This window comes from Penicillium atrosanguineum (assembly GCF_028827265.1).
Source record: "Penicillium atrosanguineum strain IBT 20685 chromosome Unknown utg000002l_segment0_segment0, whole genome shotgun sequence".
In the NCBI taxonomy this organism is placed as follows: Eukaryota; Fungi; Ascomycota; class Eurotiomycetes; order Eurotiales; family Aspergillaceae; genus Penicillium; species Penicillium atrosanguineum.
The window spans coordinates 32,056-52,560 of NW_026623134.1; the positions used below are offsets into that span (position 1 = coordinate 32,056).

The following is a 20,505-nucleotide window of genomic DNA, read 5'->3' on the forward strand; positions in this document are numbered from 1 at the left end:
ACCTGAATTCCCTTCCGGCCATCCTAATATCTCAGGTCCCAGTATACGTCATGACAGAAGCCGGTCTTAAGATCGAAAGCACCGGCCGAGGGATTCGGACATACGCTTCCTCCTTCTAATGTCCGGTGGAAAAGAGCTTCGTCAACCATAAATAGTTCTGTCTCACATCGCTGCATCGAACGCTGACAAGCCAACAAAAAAGTTTTACGCTTTTCCAACATCCATCAATTATCCGCCGCCTGTATCCAGCTGTGAAACATGGCTTTTAATATTCCGTCCCGACATCGTGGCCTCGTTTTTGAATCAGTTTCAAAGGATTTAAGTGGCCTTCAAATTCAGTCACTCCCAACTCCACAAGTCGAGGCTGGCAGCGCCATTGTTCGTGTCCTTGGTGCTAGTGTGCTGTCCTATCAACGTGATATTTACGATGGGGAGCGAGATTACTTTCTTCCTAAGCCACTGATCGGCGGATTCAGCGCCATTGGGCGTGTTGTCGCAGTCGGATCTGATGCCATCGCCTTGCAGCCGGGAAATTTGGTGTATCTCGATTCCGTCATCCGTGGACGCGACGATCTCAATGCTGTGATCCTATCCGGAGTCTCGGATGGATTCAATGAACGAGGTAAAAAGCTGATGAAAGACGTCTGGCGCAATGGAACATTTGCTGAATACACCAAATTTCCTTTGGAAAATTGTATCCTTCTGAATGAACCAAAGTTGTGTCAAGGCTTAGGTTACGATATCCTTGACCTAATATACATCAGCTATCTCCTCGTCTCTTATGGCGGTCTACGGGATATCAAGGTCGAACCCGGTGAGACTGTCCTTGTTTGCCCGGCCACTGGCGGTTTCGGGGGTGCTGGCGTTCAGGTTGCAATTGCTATGGGTGCCAACACCATTGCAATGGGCCGGGATGAGCAGGAGCTGGCGAGACTGAAAACAAATGTGACAGAGGGCACTCCGGGTGCCAATATCGAGACAGTCAAGATGACGGGGGATGAGGAGAAGGATTTGAATGCACTTCTAGCCTTTGGAACCATCGATGCTGTACTGGATCTTTCGCCACCAACAGCAAGCAAATCGCCGCACTTAAACAGCGCTATTAGGGCTATCCGACGCAAGGGCCGTGTTAGCCTCATGGGAGGTTTTATGGACGGCCCTATACCAAGCTTTGAGCTCATTGCAAAGGACATCACCGTGAAAGGCAAATTCATGTATGAAAGAGAGGATATATCACAATTTTTGAAGATGCTGGAAAGTGGCCGATTTCCACGTGGCAAAAAGTTTGTCAATATGAAGAGTTTTCCTCTAGATGAGTGGAAGACTGCCCTTGACGTGGCAGCTGAATATACCGGAATTGGGAGATCGGTTGTCATTATCCCATAAATGCGATCCAAAGAGGCAAAGACTGAATGTTAGCTGCCTTGATTTAGTCCCTCGGAGTGCAAGCTCTTCCTATAGTGCAAAATTTACCATAAACGTACAGCACCACAACGCCGATAAATTAAGTTCTTGGGCATCATCAGTAAACCCTCTTTTGGATAATATAAAATCAGTTTCCCATTTCTTAATAATTCTAGAACTGATAGCAGGACAGGCAAAATGATTTCAGCCAATAGAAACTCGGACGAAAAAGTTGGTGATCGGTCACGTGCCGTGATGCTGTCACAGGTAGGCCTCGCCAAAACCCGCCCACGAAAACCCGAGGGTAACTAACTAGCGCGAAGTGAGAATGATGATTTATAATCCTCCGAGTGCAAGAGCGTGAGAACGTTTTGAGATCTTTCATGGCGAATAACGTACCCCGCCCTAGTAGACCCGGACAAACATTATACCGTGCCGTGAAGTTGACGTAAACGAATAGAAGTTGACTGCCCATCACAGAGCGGTGAGAGAACAAACCCCGCGGGCAAAGCAGCAGTCGATGTGTCTCCAATATTCCTAGATACCATGTGTTCTAATATAGTACTCACAGTTCCGAAGACGCCGGTTTTCTTTAAAGTATCAAGGTCAAATCATGAAGCCTACGCGTATGCTACATGCACACGAAAGCTGTGAGGAAACACCGCGTACCAAATATGAGAACTTCGGTGCTGGTAACTCCTGCAAGAAGGAGGATAAGATGTCAATTCGTTTTCTGACGTCGCATATGAGCATTTATCCCGCTACGGGCTCCGGATGTCAGTTCATTTCTATTATTGCAAGCTAAAAGCCAGATTGTTGATGGTCACAACGTACAGCAACCGCAGCAAATCCAGCAAATCCAGCAAATCCAGCAAATCCAGCAAATCCAGCAAATTTAAGCCAAAAGCCCGGACAACAGTCTACTCACAGTAATGATCTTGGCTTTCAATTTGAAAAGCCGTCTAACCTTCCATCACGTATCTATTGGGTGAATGCGAACACAGGTCCAAGTTGGAGAACCGCGGAAAAGAGCGGGCCCTTCCGATCGCATATTATGCGCGAGTTCCACCGCCAGAAACGACAGGGCAATCTGTCTCCGCGTTACTCGAACGGTACACCTAAACAAAGATGTTACAAGCGCCTTGCTCCAAAGGGCGAAGCTTTGAGCCCTAGTATTTCCTGAGTGGCCAGAATTGGATGTTTCAACGAATGGTCTGCCGCAGCCTCTCCTCCGGGCCCCTCACTACCACTCAAATGCCCGCAGACGTGTTATACGAAATCAACTCTAGGACTTAAAATATCAATAATCAAGCCTGCGTGCCGAAAATGGCCTCTGCCATTAGCCTCTCCTAACCCAACTTCATTTATACTGTTCAACCACAGGCCGTTTCGGCAAGTATAGTCTACCCAATGCCGGAAACTGTAATTCGGGTAATCTTGATGATCTACCAGACGTACATCAAGAAAAGAGGGTGGTGACTTTTTTTTGACCGAACTAGGTTTAGCGCAATCGTAGTGGGGCGCTGGGAAAGAAAGCGTGAGTGTCTGGGGGGTAATCTGCTTTCGAATTCTACTGTATGCCTGTCTGGCACTGCAAACGATAGAGCTTCATGTCCCTGACGGTTTGATACATGTGCTAGAGCCACCATATTCTGGAGGTCTTTTGAGGTCTTTGCAGGAACAATACTTGACCATATTCATAGTGGATATGATGCAGAAAGCAAAACTTGGCTCTTCGATATTAGTGGTGTAGGATGCCTTAGAACCAACGCCAAAGGGTATTGTGTGGCTTGGGAGTTCGCAGTCCAAATGACGACTTGCTAGGCGGTTATGCATAATATTTGCACTTAGCTGGTTACGCACGGTGCCCCTTCGTCTCAAATGTGGGAAGCCAGTTCGCTTTCCTATGCACGCTTCTGCCCGATGTAGAGCAGGCGTGATCTTTTTCGCGTCTTCTCCAACATCTGGAACCCACACTCACCCTCTCCTCCCCGACGGACCATGTCGACTATGCCAAGGGCACCTGATGGACCGATTGACCGTGCCGTTAACGGCCTTGATATACACCATTTACATCGCATGTGATCTGCTCTCTTTCCTCTAGACCTTGCTGCGGGCTTTGGCGCTATCTGTCCTTCAAGAGCGAGCTATGACCCAAAGCGCGCATGCCTTCGTAGGCTCGCCGTCGCTAGAGTCGCCCTCGCTTGGGCCGCTCAGCGGTTGCATCGCGCACACTTTGACTGCCTGCACCACCGTTTGAATTGCCTATGGATTGTGCCGCGGACCAGATGCAGCCAACTCCACCACCCAGACGTAACATAACCAATAGGATTCTGAGCTTGGGCCTCCTGCTGTTATTGATTTGATTCCCTTAGCGCCGCGATTTGACTAGTGGGGCTCCCGGTCACTGCAAACAAATGAAACATCAAGGCGGCATCATCACGTGATAGAAGTTTCCATATATACATAACCTTCCCCACCCCCAAGGTGTCTTTCGCTTTTACCTTAGTTCTCGCGCCGGCAACCCATGACGTTCAATCGTGATCGAACTCACCTGCTTTTCTCATTTATTGATATACCATGGATACCATTCGGCATACAAAGGCATCTTTCAATACTTTACCATTGGAGATCTTGGAACTAATCGCAATGAACCTTGACCTTCCTGATTACTTACAGTTCCGCGCGATTTCTCATCAAATGTGGGATTTATTCGGCTGTGGGACTCTTACACCTAAACTGAAAGATATTAAGGCTCTGGACGGCGAGAAGCTGGAACAATGGTATGAGGACTGTCAATTAAAAGAATGCCATTACATATCGCAAGGCCACATATTGTCATACGCCTATCGTAAGAATGGTATGACTTCTGGCCTGGATATTCTGACCCAACGTGGAGCCTCACTGAAGTATATCACTTGTGGCGATATTGTTGAGCGCGCCGCTCGCTCGAACGATTATGAAAGGCAGTTAAGCTGGCTGATCTCTCATGGCGCTTCGTTTCGAGAGGTCCGTGGTGGAATCAACAGACTCTGTCGCGAATATTACGACAAAAGCGAAAAATCTCACAACATACGCCATCTCGAAAGATATAGTTGGCTGTTCCAGAAGGGAGCCTCTTTGGATATCTTATCCCAAACAGTCTCCAGAGATCCTGGCCGATCTGGTCCAAGGTCACCTCAGGCCCTACATTTTCATCGCTACAAGTTGATAAAAGCCCTCAGGGCGGGAGATCTCTCACGTTCTCATCGCAAGGGCCTCAGGGAAGGGGGACATCCAGGCCCGGCGGTTCGACGATTGCCTCGGAGGACAGTCGCTCCTAGCCACAATGTCTCTTTTAGTGGCCAGTAAGAATGACTATTCTCGGCACAATATTTGGATGCAGCTATGAGTGCCAGCGACCGACCGATACTATCAAACATTAGCGCCGTCCTTGGTATGGGGCGTCCACAGTTGGACATCTGTCTCCGGTGACTGGCTGAGAGGGAGAGATACTTCGTGAACGTTGCGGCGTCACATGAAACGGGCATCACCTCTCTAGCAACTAGCGGTAAGCAAGATGTTGCATATATTCAGTACCTAGGACCCTCAGATTACGTACAATAGGACTGGCACCTAACCAATTGTAAAAACAGTTACTGTGACTATATTTCCTAGATTGAAACTAGTAATTACACTTGTATCGCAATACACAAATTGTATATCACTGAGGGTTCGAGGATAATGATCACACGCACGCATACACACACACACACAAACACGTAGAGATACACATTATCTAGCTTGCCACAAGTCTACTCGTATAGGCTCTAGGCGTAATATCCCAGACGGGCCTTTTGGGGCCCAATACGTTATCCATGTATTTGAATAAATACTCATTGAACGCACTTCCACAGTTTTTGTTCTTGCATTTTTTTTAATTTTCGTGTTCATTGCGCATTTCAACGCACCCATACGTTCTGATCGAAATTTGAACTACAATATTAATCGGGAGAGCACATTGTCTCCCTCGAATTTGAAAGATTGTATATTTGTTGCTCTCAACAGGCTACTTTGAACACTAAACAGATGTTCTTCAAATATTGGATCTGAAACCCTGTGATTTCGCTGCAGTGCAACGTTCAAGTAGCTTGTCCACCTACTCTCGGGCTGTGATTAGAGATAGAAATCGATTCGATCGGCTCCTTCAATTTGCTCGGCCAAAAGGTCTTTCAGATTCTGGTGACTCCGAAGAGACTGCATTTGGTTTTTTATGATCGACTTGCAGCTATAATACTACACGCCTCCTCGACTCTATTTGAGTGAACCCCAATTAAGAGATTCTCCGGCGTAATTTGCGACACAGATTCGTCATGGCCGCTACAACTTCTCTATCGCCTCGCTCTTCTTCAAAGAGAAAGTTATTACGCCAAAAACAAGGCCGTCGGAAGTCCAATTTGATGAAAAAGGCGTGCGAATATAGTAGGATGTGTGAAGCAGACGTCTGCCTGGGAATTCGTCTTCGTGAGACGGGACAAATTTATATTCTATCTGCGGATCCATCAGGGTTTTGGGAGTTTCTCAGATCGCAAATAGTATGTTGCCAGGCACTATTCAAATGACAAAAAGTCTAATGTTCCCAGGGCTCCTACTATCCGGTTCCTTGTCTAATCACGGGTCAAGACTTGACGATGAATGGGGAGGATATTGATGTGGCAAAAGTTGGTAAACCTTTGTAAATCTGCGTTCTATATCAATAGAGGCCATCAGCAAGCTAAGAAGGTCAAACAAGAAAGATAGCTCGCAAAATTAATTGAAGATGGGTATGTATAATCTCAGGGTTTGGTATCAATATAGGAAGCCACCCAATTCAAGATAAAGATTATCCAAGCACTACTGAGTAGATATATCCAAAGTAGTTTCTAAATCAGTTACACTATTTCCGGAAATCGGTGTCACCCCCTACACTCTCTTTGTTTCCTGAGCCCCAATGCCAAGCCACGCTAAGCCAATTTTGGAGCAATATTCGGAATGTTAAGTTCCCGGTTAATCATGAATACAGGCTCTTACATAGTCCAGTTACATACCACGTGCTGGTCAGGGTATGGAAGTTACATTTGTTGCTGGAACCTTCTGGAGACATGCAAACAGTCCAAACAGCGGAAGCGGTGGATCTTATGGATCTGATCACGTGCCCGCTGTCCGAATGGCAGCCTTACAGCCCCGTGAAACGTACAACATAACTGCACAGAGCGAGCTACAGACTCGTAATCTTGCTGACCACAATACTACTGTAAGCCCGTTAGACACTGTAATGTGCTCATCACCCGACCATGAGCAAATCTTCAGCGAACCGTTATCACCCCCACGCCAAATGCAATCAGATCAAATGGTTTTCACACGCGAGGAAGAGTTGGACGGCGGGGGAAAGCCCGAGTAGCGACGATTAATACATGTTCACTACTTACCAGATCGAGGGGAGGCTAATCCCGAAAAATAGGATTGGGACAAAGGATTCATTGAAATGTGCCTTTCAGGATATATCTCGAGCATATGAAGCTGACGAATACAATTTAATTTGTATTTACATATGAACCGCATTTCAAAAGCTTTCTCATTCTTTTTTCCAGTCTGTCGTGACCAATCAGGAGCGAGTATTGATATGTCCATGAGAGAATGGCCTTGTTGTCGAGGAGAACCTTCACGACAGCTTCGTGGCCACGTTCCACAGCGAAGTCAAGTGGAGTATGTAGACCGGTCATCGTATTTGGGCTGACATTCTCCATTAGTAATATCTGAGCGAGTCTCGGGCGATTGTTATAGGCTGCAGCTGCAAGGGGCGTCTCTATCGAAGATCGATCTCGAGTGTCTGGGTTGGCACCCTCTTGCAATAGAAAAGTCACGATGTCTTCATGCCCTTCCTGTACTGCCAGTACTAATGGAGTCATGGGATCAAACTCTCGGATTCTTGCGAGGTCTTTGATTTGCTCCAAAATTTTGGATTCGATCTTGGATTCGTCGTTCGATGACCAGAGATCAAGCTCGTGGACGAGTCGAGACGGATGAGGAATAAACGGGATCATGTCAATCCTCCCCGACTCAGCCATCCAAAGTAGCGCTCGCAGTGGGTTACTTCCCGCTTTGTATAGCTCAGGGATGAGAATTTCATGGAGCCGATGACAAGACAGCACAAGTTGCAAAATATCCACCGCAGTCAAGTCACAGGCTATAAGAAGGAGTAACTCAGAAGGTAACACCTCAATGTGAGAAGGCATTTGTGAGAAATGTAATGAGACAGGGTGTAAGCGCGCACGCCCCTCAACCGACAGATACGGAGGAAAGCAAAACATGCACCATCGAGTTGCCCCCTTCTCAAACTTTAGTGAAAGGCGTAACGATTCGCTCGCATCGCCACCGAAAATTTTTCTTATTCATCATTGATATTTCTGGCGAGGGCAGGTCTAAAGATGACTCTGCCAACCTGAAACAGTGACGTGATCGCAAATTTACCGATCAGTGGTGCGTGCAATCGGTTTTTTCAGAGTAGGGCGTAGCTCTTTGTGATCGATCTGCTTGTGCGACCCTGGTTGGCTCATCGAGAAAGCGCAATTAATGCCACAAAGACGGAGTCAACCAGGCACCTTTGAGTGGGGCCCTGTTTCGGAAGAGAATCAATTCTACCCCTCAAATCTTTTAAGTCCTCCTCACTCCAAAAATCCCTGCATCTCGAGTTTTGGGTGAATGGAAGGCCAAAGAGCTGAGCCTTTTTTTGCTCAGAGTAAGTGAACACGCTTATCACTCAAATTCCTTCCCTCAATTCCTCTCAAGTCCCTCGACAACAAAAAGCCTTAACCAACGAGAAAGGTTACTGACACAGATCGGGATAGGAGATTATCGACCTTTCCAAGCTTAGGCGATCTCCTTATACTAGAAAGCATTAAATGCATTGTGTATTAATTATCAAAGTTTCGAGATGGATGGAATCATCAGCATTCCCATTGTCGTCCCAACCACCGGCGTCATGTTGCTTATGCAGCAGAAAGAAAAAGATGCGCCAGAGATTCTAGCCGCGACTGATAATTCGTCTATAGTCTTGGGGTGTTCCCCCAAACAACTTTTTGGTCTGAAATGTTTGACCGAAGTTCTGGATGAAGCGTGCGTTCAAGATTTCTTGGATTCAGTTGATGCCATCGCAGACGATAAATTTCGTCAAAATACTGGTCAACCAATCATTTTCCCTCTCTCAATTATCGATTCTCAGTCAAGCCATAAAACGCCATTCTGGTGTGCAGTCCACAAGAGTCCGACCTTGAAAGATTTTCTCATTGTGGAGCTGGAAAAAGATAGACAAAACGATAATTTTGACCCTCGCGGTAGGCGCAACAGAGGCTTTGCCCAAAAATCTGACATTTCGAATTCAATGGAAACACAGACCGAGCTTCATTCATATTCGAAAGTTAGGTCACGGGTATCCACGGGCGACGAGAAGGCGATGCAGGTTTCGTCTGTATTGAGCCAATTCCAGGAACACTTGGGCCGTCCAGATGATCTTCAATCATTAATGACAACCGCAGTATGGCTTCTCAAAGGGATGATTGATGTTGAAGAGGTTTCAATCATTCGATTAGATCGCGATTGGAACGGATCTATTATGGCAAAGTTGGGGAACCATCATTCAGGGTTGCCCGATAGCAACTGGCTCACTGCAACTTCTTTGCCGCATTGGCAACGCAAGATCTTCAAAAGCAAAAAAGTCAACGTTCAGAAAGGCAGGCATCCAACCGAGTCGCGTCTCATACTACGAAGCTGTGAAAACCTTTCCACAGTGTCCAATTTGAATATGTCAAATTGCTTATTGAAAACCACGCCTCTGTTTGACCAGGAACAAGGAGATGCCTTAGGCCTCCAATCGGCCCTTGTCATTAGTATCATGGCATGCGGCGATCTGTGGGGCGTGATTTCTTGCGTTAATTACGGAGGTGCGGAGATGGACGTCTCCTTCCTTGACCGGGAATTTTGCCATCAATTCGCCGAAGTGCTCTCACGAAATGTTGAACGGTTGGAATGTAGTTAGAATGCAGCATGTCAATATCTTATTTGCAACACCTTTTTGCTAGTGCGCTGGAACCTACTAGAATGGCAAATTGGCTACGGCAGGTTCCGGCGAGACTCTAAGCTAGTTCCAAGAGCAGACACGCTCTATCCAAAAGCAGCTCGTATAGTCACTATTGCTTGCATATCACTCCTGAAAGTGCATTTCCCCGCTGGACTGATATATGAATTAGCACTCATTACTGGCGGGTAAGGTTTTAAATCGACTTCGGCGAGGGGTCAGGCTAAACGAATCAGTACACATACTGTAGCGATAAATGCCAAGCTATGCACTAAATATCTGAATTCGTCCGTTATAGCTCCTCAATGTCAAGACCTGCGCTTTGGAAATGACCAGTGACGGATCTCTGGACTAAAATCCTCCAAAATGAAGCATCTGTCGTTCCTTGGAAGACACGAGAAAATAGAATCCCGTCTTATGTATGCAGGGAGAATCTGATGCCGTTGACACTTGAACGGGTGTTGTACCGAGGGGAGACCAGCCAATTCTTCTGAATCCTATCCATTTATCCCACCCAGATTCATCCACGTAGATGAAGTGAGATGAGCTAAATTCTAAGATGAGATGACAGTAATCCTTACGCAAATCTGGGTTACACCCTTCCGCTTTCTGTCGAGCTGTCTTCCTGGACCATCTTTCGCGATGCAGGACGTCGCTGATCGTGGACTTTGGTACTGATAAATCAAATTGATCAAAAAAGAAGAGCTCCATCTCATGAAGGTATAAAACCGGGTTTTTAAAGAAAAGATCACACAGAGTTTCCGGTGTAATGGAAGTGATGCTCCATGGCCGTTCAGCTTTGATAGGAGGAGCTTTGACACTACCGAATAGCCACAGGCGAGAACGAATCCTGGTAATAGCGCGCTCGCTGCAGCCTGCAGCTGCCGTAATCTCCGAGCTACTTAGTTCATCACTGCTAATCATATCATGAATCAACGCGAGAAAAGACTTTGCTAGGCTCGGAGCCATGGCTCGTTGCACCGCCATTAGAGTGCTAACCAAGTAACCCAGGTGAGGATTAGGAAAGTTGACGTGGGGCACTCAGGTTGCAGCTTCTCCAGGTAATACACATTTTCCCCACTAATATAATAATCCGGTAGTTTACGATACATCTGAGATCAAATGAGGCTGACATGGCTGTTCAAAAGTAGTTTAGTGTATCTTGCACACATCCAAAAAAATATCAACATCCTACTTGGGATAGGAGATCATCGAGCATGCGTACGACCGCGCCGACTGGAACAAGATTGGAGAGTGTGTGCTTCAACAGATGGAACCATGGAAGGAAGTGTAGACGAGGCCAGCCTTAGACAGGTGGTTGGGAAGCTCATGTGCGAGACCGCTGCGGCATATATCGTTGCTGTAGCCTGCATATCGCTTTGCGAGTTGAACCCTGGATTGAGGTACAAGTGTGATAATTGACCTACATGGAGTCAAGCATGATGGCTGGCCACGGCCACGTCCACCTGCCCAGTCTCTAGTAAAATTCTCATCACATCTTCACGGCCGCTTTGTGAGGCCCAGAATAACGGCGTCCGATCCTCCGAGTCCTTAGAGTTCACATCCACCTTTCCAGTTTCAAGTAACATTCTTACCATTGCCACATGGCCATCCGCGATGGCCCAAAATAATGATGTTCGACCCTTTAAGTCCTTCGAATCCACATCCACCTGTCCGGTCTCAAGTAACAGTCTCAGCGCCACAGCCTTACTGTCCAAAGTGGCCCAAAATAACGGAGTCCACCCTTCACAGTCTTGTGAATTCACGTCAATCTGGTCAGTCTCTAGTAGTACTCTCAACACCTCTTCACGACCGTTCTGTGAGGCCCAGAATAACGGTGTCCGACCCTCCGAGTCCTGAGTGTTCACATCCGCCTTCCCAGTTTCAAGTAACATTTTTACCACTGCAACCTGGCCATCCAAAACGGCCCAAAACAGCGATGTCCATCCTTCGCAGTCCTGCGAGTCCACATCTACTTTGCCGGTGTCAAGTAACAATTTAATCACCGCCAGGTGTCCGTTCTGTGCGGCCCATGATAACGGTGTCCGTCCGTCAGAATCTTTCGAATTCACACCCGTCTTGGGGATGTCAAGTAACAGTTGCACCACTGCCAAATGACCGTTTTGTGCAGCCCAGGATAATGCCGTTCGACCATTACGGTCTTTCGCTCCAACTTCAGCTCCCGTTCGAACAGATATTCGAGCTGTATCCTCACGGCCTTGTTTGGATGCCCATTCCAATGCAAAAATTGAGTTTCTTTGATAGAGAACTGCGTTTGAATGAGTGTAAATTCTCCTGTTGGTTTTGGAAAATGAGTTGATATCTCTTTCTGCCTCCAGAAATGTCGTAAGTAGTATGAGTATTTCTGAGGGCAAACGAAAAAGAGACATTTGTGCGGTGAACAAGATGTTTTTTTGCAAAGATAGTTTTCGAGTCCTGCAACACCCCATGCAAGCTGAGCTGATGATGTAAGAGAATCGGTGCCACTGTGCTGGGGAAAGGGAACGAGGGCAAAGGGACATCGAGATGACGTAGGTATGACATTTTCTTGTAAATTACATGATTTGGGATTTCATCTCCGTATTGTAAAATTCAGATACTATTTTAGGAAGCAATCTGAGCCGTAGTAACAATTCTTACCGTATTAGGACTAGTGCATTTCTGATTACTTTATATAGCCCTAAATCAGAGAAGCGCTCATGAGAGATATACAGATGGAACTACACCGTTGTCGGGGTTCAGATTCTAAGAGTATAGCTGAGTTCTCAACCTACTGTATAGTTTTTGGGCATTAGGTCCTCAATTATTTTCTGGATCCCTGATGCCAAAATCCGCCGGCCTGTAACTAGAAAAGCATAGAATTTTCAGCTGCCAGGGTTGGCTATATACTACCAACCACTATGCCCGAGTGCGGATTCATATATTAGCTTAGTGGCCATTTGAATATCAATACATGTTTGTTTGATATACTAGTTCGGCCCGTCATGGCCCTTTTACGGTTCGTGATTTAGGCTGCCTTCATGGCGCGGTTGTGCAACTATTTCAATAACACGGACAGCAAGCGCCCGTGAGAACGCAGGCAATGATGAGTTCAAAAATCCGACTAAAGACTGTATTGCAGATGCGACTTGGTGCGGGCTAGATTAGTGTAGCCGGGCATTACCTGGTCTTCTTTTCGCCCTTGAACGGTGATGGCTAATTGTGAAAACGGCGGGCATTTCCAATACGGTTTTTATAAGCGTCATATGCTGGGTGTCATATAGCTGGTATGCTCCAACGAGATACCAGACACAGTTGCTGTTCGCTGCCGATCACCGGCTGTTCATTCTTGTAACAAACCAGATTTTAACAAACCAAGCAGTGTTATTGTTGACGTTTTCCGCTCTGTACTGCATTGATCAACTTTCCGACGTGATCATGTATTTGTTGGAACTTTTTAACACTTCTTGGGGTTTTCTACCTCTTGCAGATGGCTGGGAAGCGAGATGCACTCTGCGGTTGACCGTCACCGAGCTCCTGCCCCAATGCATACTGAGCTCGTTCATAAGCTTGGTTTTCATCGCCTCATTTCACGGATGTGAGCCACGCCTGATATATGTCTTCGACTTCGTGTATTCGTTGGCCGCAGACGTGAATGTTTGAAGTGGTCGCACTTCTGGACTGCTGCACCCGAGGTCCGGCAGGTCTTAACCAAGATTTCAGTCGTCCCAACGAGCAGACTGTGTGAAGATTGTATTAGGCTGAGGATTCGATATCTCCCCAATTCTTGTTTCAAGACAGGGACCATTAATTGGTCAATGATGTCCTGTTTATGCCAAATTGTTAAAAGATCATAGATTCTACTTCTTTTAAAATGAACCGAATTGCACAACCTGAACAGAGCAAACATGACATATGACTATCAACATAGCAAAAAAACGCCGTTAAAGAAAAGCTGCATCCACTCCTCTTTCCCAAAATCGCTTAAACCTTATTGCACTGTAGTGTTGTAGCGAAACCGTTAGTACAAACTTGCTCTGGTAGGAAGAGCAGACAAAAATCATCTTAAAATATGAAAGCCTCGAAGCGCCATGGATATATTGAGATCTCGCCTCCATATGCGTCTAGATTATGCCCGGGTGAGACAAGCCTGATAGGATTGCTCTCAGCCGAATGGCAGTTGCCCTACCCTCCCTGTTTTGAAAATAACAGGCTTCGGACAAGGATAAATGATACTATCACGGCGCAACCAAAGAATTCAAGAAAACCATATCCAATGACACCATGGAATCCGTCCTAAACCAGGCATTGAATCACACGGCAAGTAGCATTAAAACAGCCGAAGGGACCTCAGTCAAGACATTTCTCGCTTCACTGACGACTGGAGTAACGATATTTACAATTGAATGCTTGTTATTCCTCTTCTTGAGGCAGAAAATCTCTCGCATCTAGTGTGTTCTCCCTGAAGATAAAATGTGGCACAAAATGTCCTCTTAACCGTGTACTAGCCGACCTCGAACTTACTTGGGCCCACGCGAAAAGCAAATCGAAGACCCATCCCCCGGCCTATTCTGCTGGATAAGCTCCGTATTTCGGGCATCAGACACCGAAATAATCCAGAAATGTGGACTTGACGCATTTTTCTTTCTACGTTTTCTTCGCATGTTGCTGAAAATTTTTATGCCATTGGGGTGTTTGGTTTTGCCGGTGCTGCTCCCAATTAACTACATGAGTGGAAAAAGGAAACCCCTCAAAGATGGAATTTCCAGCAATATCAGATGGAATGTGACTGGGTTAGATCAACTGGCATGGGGTAATGTCAAGCCAGAGCATAGCAGTCGCTATTGGGCACATCTAACCATGGCAGTCATTGTGGTTGTCTACGTCTGCTTCATAATTTTTGACGAATTGCGGACTTATGTAAGGATAAGACAGGATCACTTGACATCCCCTCAGCATCAGTGTTGCGCATCAGCAAACACGGTTCTGGTGACGGCAATCCCCTTTAATGTACTCAGCGAGCAGGCTTTAAAGGAAGTTTTTGACGTGTTTCCAGGCGGAGTGCGCAAAGTCTGGATTAACCGTGATATGGGCGCTTTAGCCGGCAAGGTGAAAATGCGTAAAAACATCGCCCGCATGCTCGAGAAAGCTGAGACAGAGTTGATTGCGAAATGTAACAAAATGGCTGGTAAACATGCGATAGACAAAGACCAGAGCGCCGTGAGAGGGGCCAGTGTTGGTCTTCGAGTATACAACGCGATGATGACTCCTATTCCTCCTCGTAAACCCTCTGCCTTGCATAAAGACATTGCGAGCTCTGAAAGACTTGAAGTTGGAAGCGCAACAATCCACAAACCGATGCCCAAGAGTGGTAAGATCAAGAAGATACCTGACCAAGATGCAGGCCATGATGCAATATTTGCAAAGAGCGATCCCTCTTGCCCGGACGATATCAGTGATCACTCGGGCGAGCAACCCTTATGGAGAAGGTATCTTGCACAAAAAGATAGACCTAATATGCGCCTTCGCGTCTTTGGCTGGGACTGGATGCCAAGATTCGGCCAAAAGGTCGATACCATTGAGCACTGTCGAAGAGAGCTTTCTCAGCTAAACCGGGATATCGAAATCGATCAGAGGAACCCACAACGGTTTCCATTGATGAACTCAGCGTTTGTTCAATTTAACTTGCAGGCCGCCGCACATATGGCATGTCAATCCGTCATTCATCCAATCCCCAAACAAATGGCACCTCGAATAGTTGAGGTTTGCCCTCATGATATAATATGGAGCAATATGTCCATTAAGTGGTGGGAACGCTATGTGCGCACATTTGGTATCATCACCCTAATTTGCGTCATGACCATCAGCTGGGCGATACCAGTCGCTTTCACTGGCCTGCTTTCGCAGCTATCATATATCCAGGGTACCTTTACATGGCTATCATGGATTGGCATGTTACCAAAATCTGTTTTGTCTGCTATGCAAGGCGTTTTGCCGGCCCTTTGCATGGCAATCCTCATGGCACTCCTCCCGATATGTCTTCGCCTATTGAGCTGGGCTCAAGGTCTACAAACCGGCAAAGAAATTGGACTGGCGGTTCAAAACTACTATTTCGCTTTTTTGTTTGTGCAACTCTTTCTTGTTGTTGCGGTCGCCGCCAGCTTCTCTACTATTATGGACAATATTACTGAGGTAATCAGTTGGCCCGAGCTTTTAGCTCAAAACATTCCAAAATCAAGCAACTACTTTTTCTCATACATGATTTTGCAAGCCATGTCTGTCAGTGCTGGCGCTCTTGTGCAAATTGCGGAATTGGTCAACTGGTTTTTCCTTGCTCCTATCATGGACTTCACTGCCCGGGAAAAGTGGGCCAGGATGACAAATTTGAATGAGATAAATTGGGATACTTTCTTCCCAGTCTACACTACCCTAGCCTCAATTGGTTGGTCCCCAACAAGTCCAGGAAGCATCGAAGCTAATCAAAAATCTCAAGGTATCATTTACAGCATTGTTGCGCCTGTCATCATTGTCTTCAATATAACCACGTTTACTCTCTTCTGGATCGTTTATCGCTACAATACTCTCTATGTCACGGGATTTCGCATTGACACCGGAGGCCTGTTGTTTCCACGTGCTATCAACCAACTATTTGTTGGTATATATACTATGGAGATAAGCATGGCTTGTCTTTTTTTCTTGTTCGTGACGAAAAAAACGCTGTAGCTTGCCAAATCCAAGGTGTTTGCATGATTCTGTTGCTATTATTCACTATCGGATACCAAAGCCTCCTCAACGAGGCATTCGAACCTCTTATAACTTACCTACCAGTCATGAAGGGAAGTGTAGCTTCTCATGGTGATGGGCTATTTCGTTGTGATGAATTCTCAAGAATCAATGCTGGAAGACACCCTAAGCCACAAGACATCACATGCGTCGATCCGAGAGATACAATGTTTGAAGAACCTGTCGAGCAAATTTTTGTGTCTGGGGCTAGCGGCAGGATACCATTGTCTGCCCGTCATGCCCATAACCTCGGATATAAAGATTCATCAAGAGAGGGAGATGATTCGTCTAAAGAAGTTGCCACTCGAGACTCAAAACCGAGCCAAGTGGGACAGGCCCCCTTTTTCGGAGCTTATGGTGATGTGAAAGAGAACAATTGTCAAAAAAGCTGTCTGACTCCACACGACTTTCAACACGAAGCCCTTCGAGATAAAAGACCAGTAATATGGATACCATGTGATCACCTTGGGGTCAGCGAAGATGAAATACATCGTACACGTCGGCTCAGCAAACATATTTGGATCACTAATAGAGACCAATCTCTAGACGGCAAATGTCGCACAGTTTTCAGCCAAGCCCCGCCAGAATTTCCTGAATGGATAGACCCCTAGCTCATCTTCATGTGCACGACATGAGTGGTTGGTTATCAATGCCGCATTCGACCTACATTCTTGAACATATATGACTAGTCTTAGCAACTATCTACTACCTAAATCCAGTTTTATTGTGGGCTCAGCGTGATAAGTGGCTCACCGCCTGACGAGTTGGTCGGTGTATCTGTATTATCCACAGACTTGCGATGCGTAATGCTCTAAATTGTGCACTACTAAACAGGGCTTACAGTGTATACTCTACGTAGAAATATCTGACTACGTTCACAATTCTCGCGTTAGTGTTGGAAATAAAAAAGACTTCCCAGCGCTATGCAATCAAATGTGGGAGTCAACCATAGCTTACAGACAGTAGTAGTAGTAGCAGTATTCATATGCCCTACCTCTCGCAAAGCAATATATGGCTGCAGGAACGATACACACACACACACACACACACACACACACAATTCATTAACGCCCGGCGGCTAAGCCGAAAGGGCAACTATCACTGATCTATCAATACAAGGTATAGTCTACATGTGCCGGGTCTCCTTGGAGCCCATACATGGTTCCTTTCAGTATATGTCGTCTCATCTGTCAATAGCGTAGCGGGTCCTCGTGAGTTAGTAATTTTAATTTTGTTAGTAGACTGGCTTGAAAGCGCTTCTTCAAGTGTTCAACATCCTATTCGCGGCAGTTGAAGCGCGTCTACCGTCTCTGGTACAAGGTGGTTGGTGCGGGTTAGTTTGGGGAAGGGTGTCATTGTGTTGGTCGATATGGTTAAGCGGCGTCGAGTCGGCCAGTGGCGATTGCGAATCGCATTGAGGCTCGCACTGCTTCCAAGTTCGGCGTCCAGTTCTGGTCATCCGAAAGCGATTTTCCGCCCAGGAAGAAAGATATGTTGCCTCGGTGGGTTTGGATATGCATGTATGTACAGATAGATTGTTCCCAAAAACGAATTCAGAGCCTCGTCAAGCCTGCCGTGACCCAATTGCTGTTCGTGGGGCTAAGCTGCCCTCATGGCGCACGACTGCGAAACCGTTATGACGCCTTAGCGGACGTATAGCACAGCCTCGATCATCCTGGCCCGCGATACGCTGTCTGGATTACCTCTCACCTTCTTTTGAGCCTCCCAGCAGACTCGACACGCTATTGAACGGGTCCCCGACCTTGGTCCTCAATTGCCTCCGCAACTCTCTCAGTTACGAACAGCCGGCCAGCACGTGGGTGACTGTTTTTTTAGCACCGCACTCGCAATGGTTGTCGTCGCGTAATCGGTAGGCCTTGACGTATGTGGACAACCAGTTAGGGCCCGTGCGTAGTAGCTGTGTCAACAGATACGCCCGGTTCCTCGGTAGAGCGCCGCACAGTCTTCTTGTGTAGGGTTTGGGTAGACTGCCAAACCTAAGTATTGACTGCATAGTTGAGGTTGCGCTTGTGATAAATAACTGCGATCCAAACCTGTAATTGTGATTGCGGTCTAAAAACTGTCTAATCAGCATCCATCCATATTGTACTACCCAACTTATCCCCTATTAGGCCATGCAAGGTCTACGTTAGTAATTTTTATCGACGCGTTGACTGAATGGAGAATATGTGAAGAATGTTGATACAAAACATGTCGGTTGGAAAATTTCGATCTTATTTTTCTCAACTTAGAACAGTAGGTTACAGGACGGATCGAAATCAGTTTCACCACTTTAGTCTTGGAGATTCTATCTTGAGCCCTATTCAGACACACGCTAATGCGTATCGTCATGTTTCTCACAAAGCAAGCTGTCAGCTCTGTGATAAGACAAAACTGGTCCACCGTCAGCCCCGGGATCCGATCCCCAGGATTTATTATGGCCTCATTGCCTCTGGAGATCAAGTCATAAGGAGTGCCTCTATTGCGGCCGAAGTGGATGGGAGGGTGGGTGGCGATATCTTGTGCTTCGAGACGGAAGCGGCGGGCATCGCGACGGAGTACTCCTGCATCGCTATCCGTGGCGTCTCTGACTATGCAGACTCTCACAAGAACGATGCCTGGCAGTATTATGCTGCGGCTGCAGCTGCGGGGTGCGCCAAAGAGCTCCTTTCGTACATAGATCTGCTACAGCCGTTCAGTATGACTGAAGCCCTCAGTCGGCATGGGTCTGAGATGGCCACCAGCAGCTGTCTAGCTACGCAGTCCATCTTCCGTGGTCAAGGAGTTCAAAACTCGGGGTCTGGCAAGGTCTCTGTAGGAAAGGACTTGAATATCGGCAGCAATCAAGCCGTATCGAAGGAGCTCGGCGTCAACCAATAAAGGTCATGCGGCTGAAAGTCATGGTCCTTGGGATATGAACCGGCAGTCACCGTCCTCGTTTCAAGGCTCTGACGAATCCAACGTCAATATTGCCACGAACAGTCACTTTAACAGATGCCCCCCCCTCTTTAGAAGGCCAAGCCTTTTACAAGAAGCAAAGAAACATGTCCGCAAGAACTGTCTCTATATAACCCGCTCAATCGCAACAGTGACTCTAAGGGGCAAGTAATCGGCAGAATAAGGATTTAAAGTCCTGCCACATCTCCAAACGAGCAAGCATCCGCGTTTGGCTTGTTTGCTAGATCAACGCTCTAGAACCCCTGGAGACCTTACGAGTCTAATACACAAGCTATTTTTATGTTGTGATTTAGATCCGTACTAGATTACTGCCAAGAAAGGGGATGGGAGGCGGGGTAATTATAATAGGTATAGCGTGTTTCAATAGAGGGTTCGAGAAAGAATTTCTGTGTGAAAGTAGTGAAACTGATTTCGATCCATCCTGTACCCGTAAAAGTTTGGAGGAAATTAGATGTCAATACCGCTTCACTCGTTTCTGATAAAAGGCATGAGCAAGGCTGAATTTGACGGTAAATCGATATCAAGCTTACGCAAGTGTCGCTTTTTCGACCTTGTGAGCACAGTCACCACCGAAAGGACATTGTGTTATTGAAGAAGTAACGATAAAAAGTTATAGACTCGTTGAGAACCGGTGTTGAGTACAAGCAATTTCACCTTAAACCATCACTATGACCGATGACAAACAAAGTGCACAGTTATATGCGACCTCAGGTTGTTTGAATCAAGTTTTCAACAGATAAAAATTGTCGAGCCACAGTGTATGGGGCACATGCCATTTTTCGGCTTTTGCCCGGCCAGACTCTGAGAACCTGTGTAGTGGAATCAGCCTTCATGTAGTGAACAATTCAAGTCTACTCACTTCAGACCTATGAGTAACTACATATAGAATATTCTACCCAGTGTTGCCTTCTGACACATATAAATAGGCTTCCTAGATCGATATATTATCGTCAACTAGTGCCACCTGAACAAAATATGTCTGGATCTAACATGTCTGATATACGCGATTGTGCCATTAGTATTGCGATCAACATTTTTGGTTTGGCCTATTTCACTGTGTATGACCTTCAACTATTATTGTTCCATTTTCCATATTCACCCGAGGCTATAACAAAGTTTCTCTCGGCAATTTGTTTTGGCGGTGGTGTTATATTCTGGTGCTCATCGAGCATGGTTTTCCGTATGTTATCTGCATTCCAGGGGAAAAGCGGAGAGGATTGGCAGAAGCTTGAGTTTGCTGGCGGATTAAGCTTAATCTTCACAACCTCATTACCTTCTATTGCATTGCA

The 20,505-nt window shown here is 46.4% G+C and overlaps 5 protein-coding genes across 5 annotated transcripts; 3 read left to right on the forward strand and 2 right to left on the reverse strand.

Annotated features, from left to right (window-relative positions):
- Positions 1–258: 258 nt before the first annotated feature.
- On the forward strand, positions 259–1,386 carry N7443_001750 (HotDog domain-containing protein; the record flags this gene model as incomplete). The annotated part of the gene is made up of 1 exon (XM_056881806.1): positions 259–1,386. The coding sequence occupies one exon, from the start codon at positions 259–261 to the stop codon at positions 1,384–1,386; it is 1,128 nt and encodes a 375-aa protein (XP_056743647.1).
- Positions 1,387–2,017: 631 nt separating this feature from the next.
- N7443_001751 (uncharacterized protein) lies at positions 2,018–2,303 on the forward strand (the record flags this gene model as incomplete). Its single annotated transcript, XM_056881807.1, has 2 exons — positions 2,018–2,180; positions 2,206–2,303. 2 exons carry the CDS (start codon positions 2,018–2,020, stop codon positions 2,301–2,303), a joined length of 261 nt encoding a protein of 86 aa, XP_056743648.1.
- A 4,653-nt stretch (positions 2,304–6,956) lies between these two features.
- Positions 6,957–7,658, reverse strand: N7443_001752 (uncharacterized protein; the record flags this gene model as incomplete). The annotated part of the gene is made up of 1 exon (XM_056881808.1): positions 6,957–7,658. The coding sequence occupies one exon, from the start codon at positions 7,656–7,658 to the stop codon at positions 6,957–6,959; it is 702 nt and encodes a 233-aa protein (XP_056743649.1).
- Positions 7,659–10,929: 3,271 nt separating this feature from the next.
- N7443_001753 (uncharacterized protein) lies at positions 10,930–11,886 on the reverse strand (the record flags this gene model as incomplete). The annotated part of the gene is made up of 1 exon (XM_056881809.1): positions 10,930–11,886. One exon carries the CDS (start codon positions 11,884–11,886, stop codon positions 10,930–10,932), a length of 957 nt encoding a protein of 318 aa, XP_056743650.1.
- Positions 11,887–14,335: 2,449 nt separating this feature from the next.
- On the forward strand, positions 14,336–16,198 carry N7443_001754 (uncharacterized protein; the record flags this gene model as incomplete). Its single annotated transcript, XM_056881810.1, has 1 exon — positions 14,336–16,198. One exon carries the CDS (start codon positions 14,336–14,338, stop codon positions 16,196–16,198), a length of 1,863 nt encoding a protein of 620 aa, XP_056743651.1.
- Between the last annotated feature and the right edge of the window lie 4,307 nt (positions 16,199–20,505).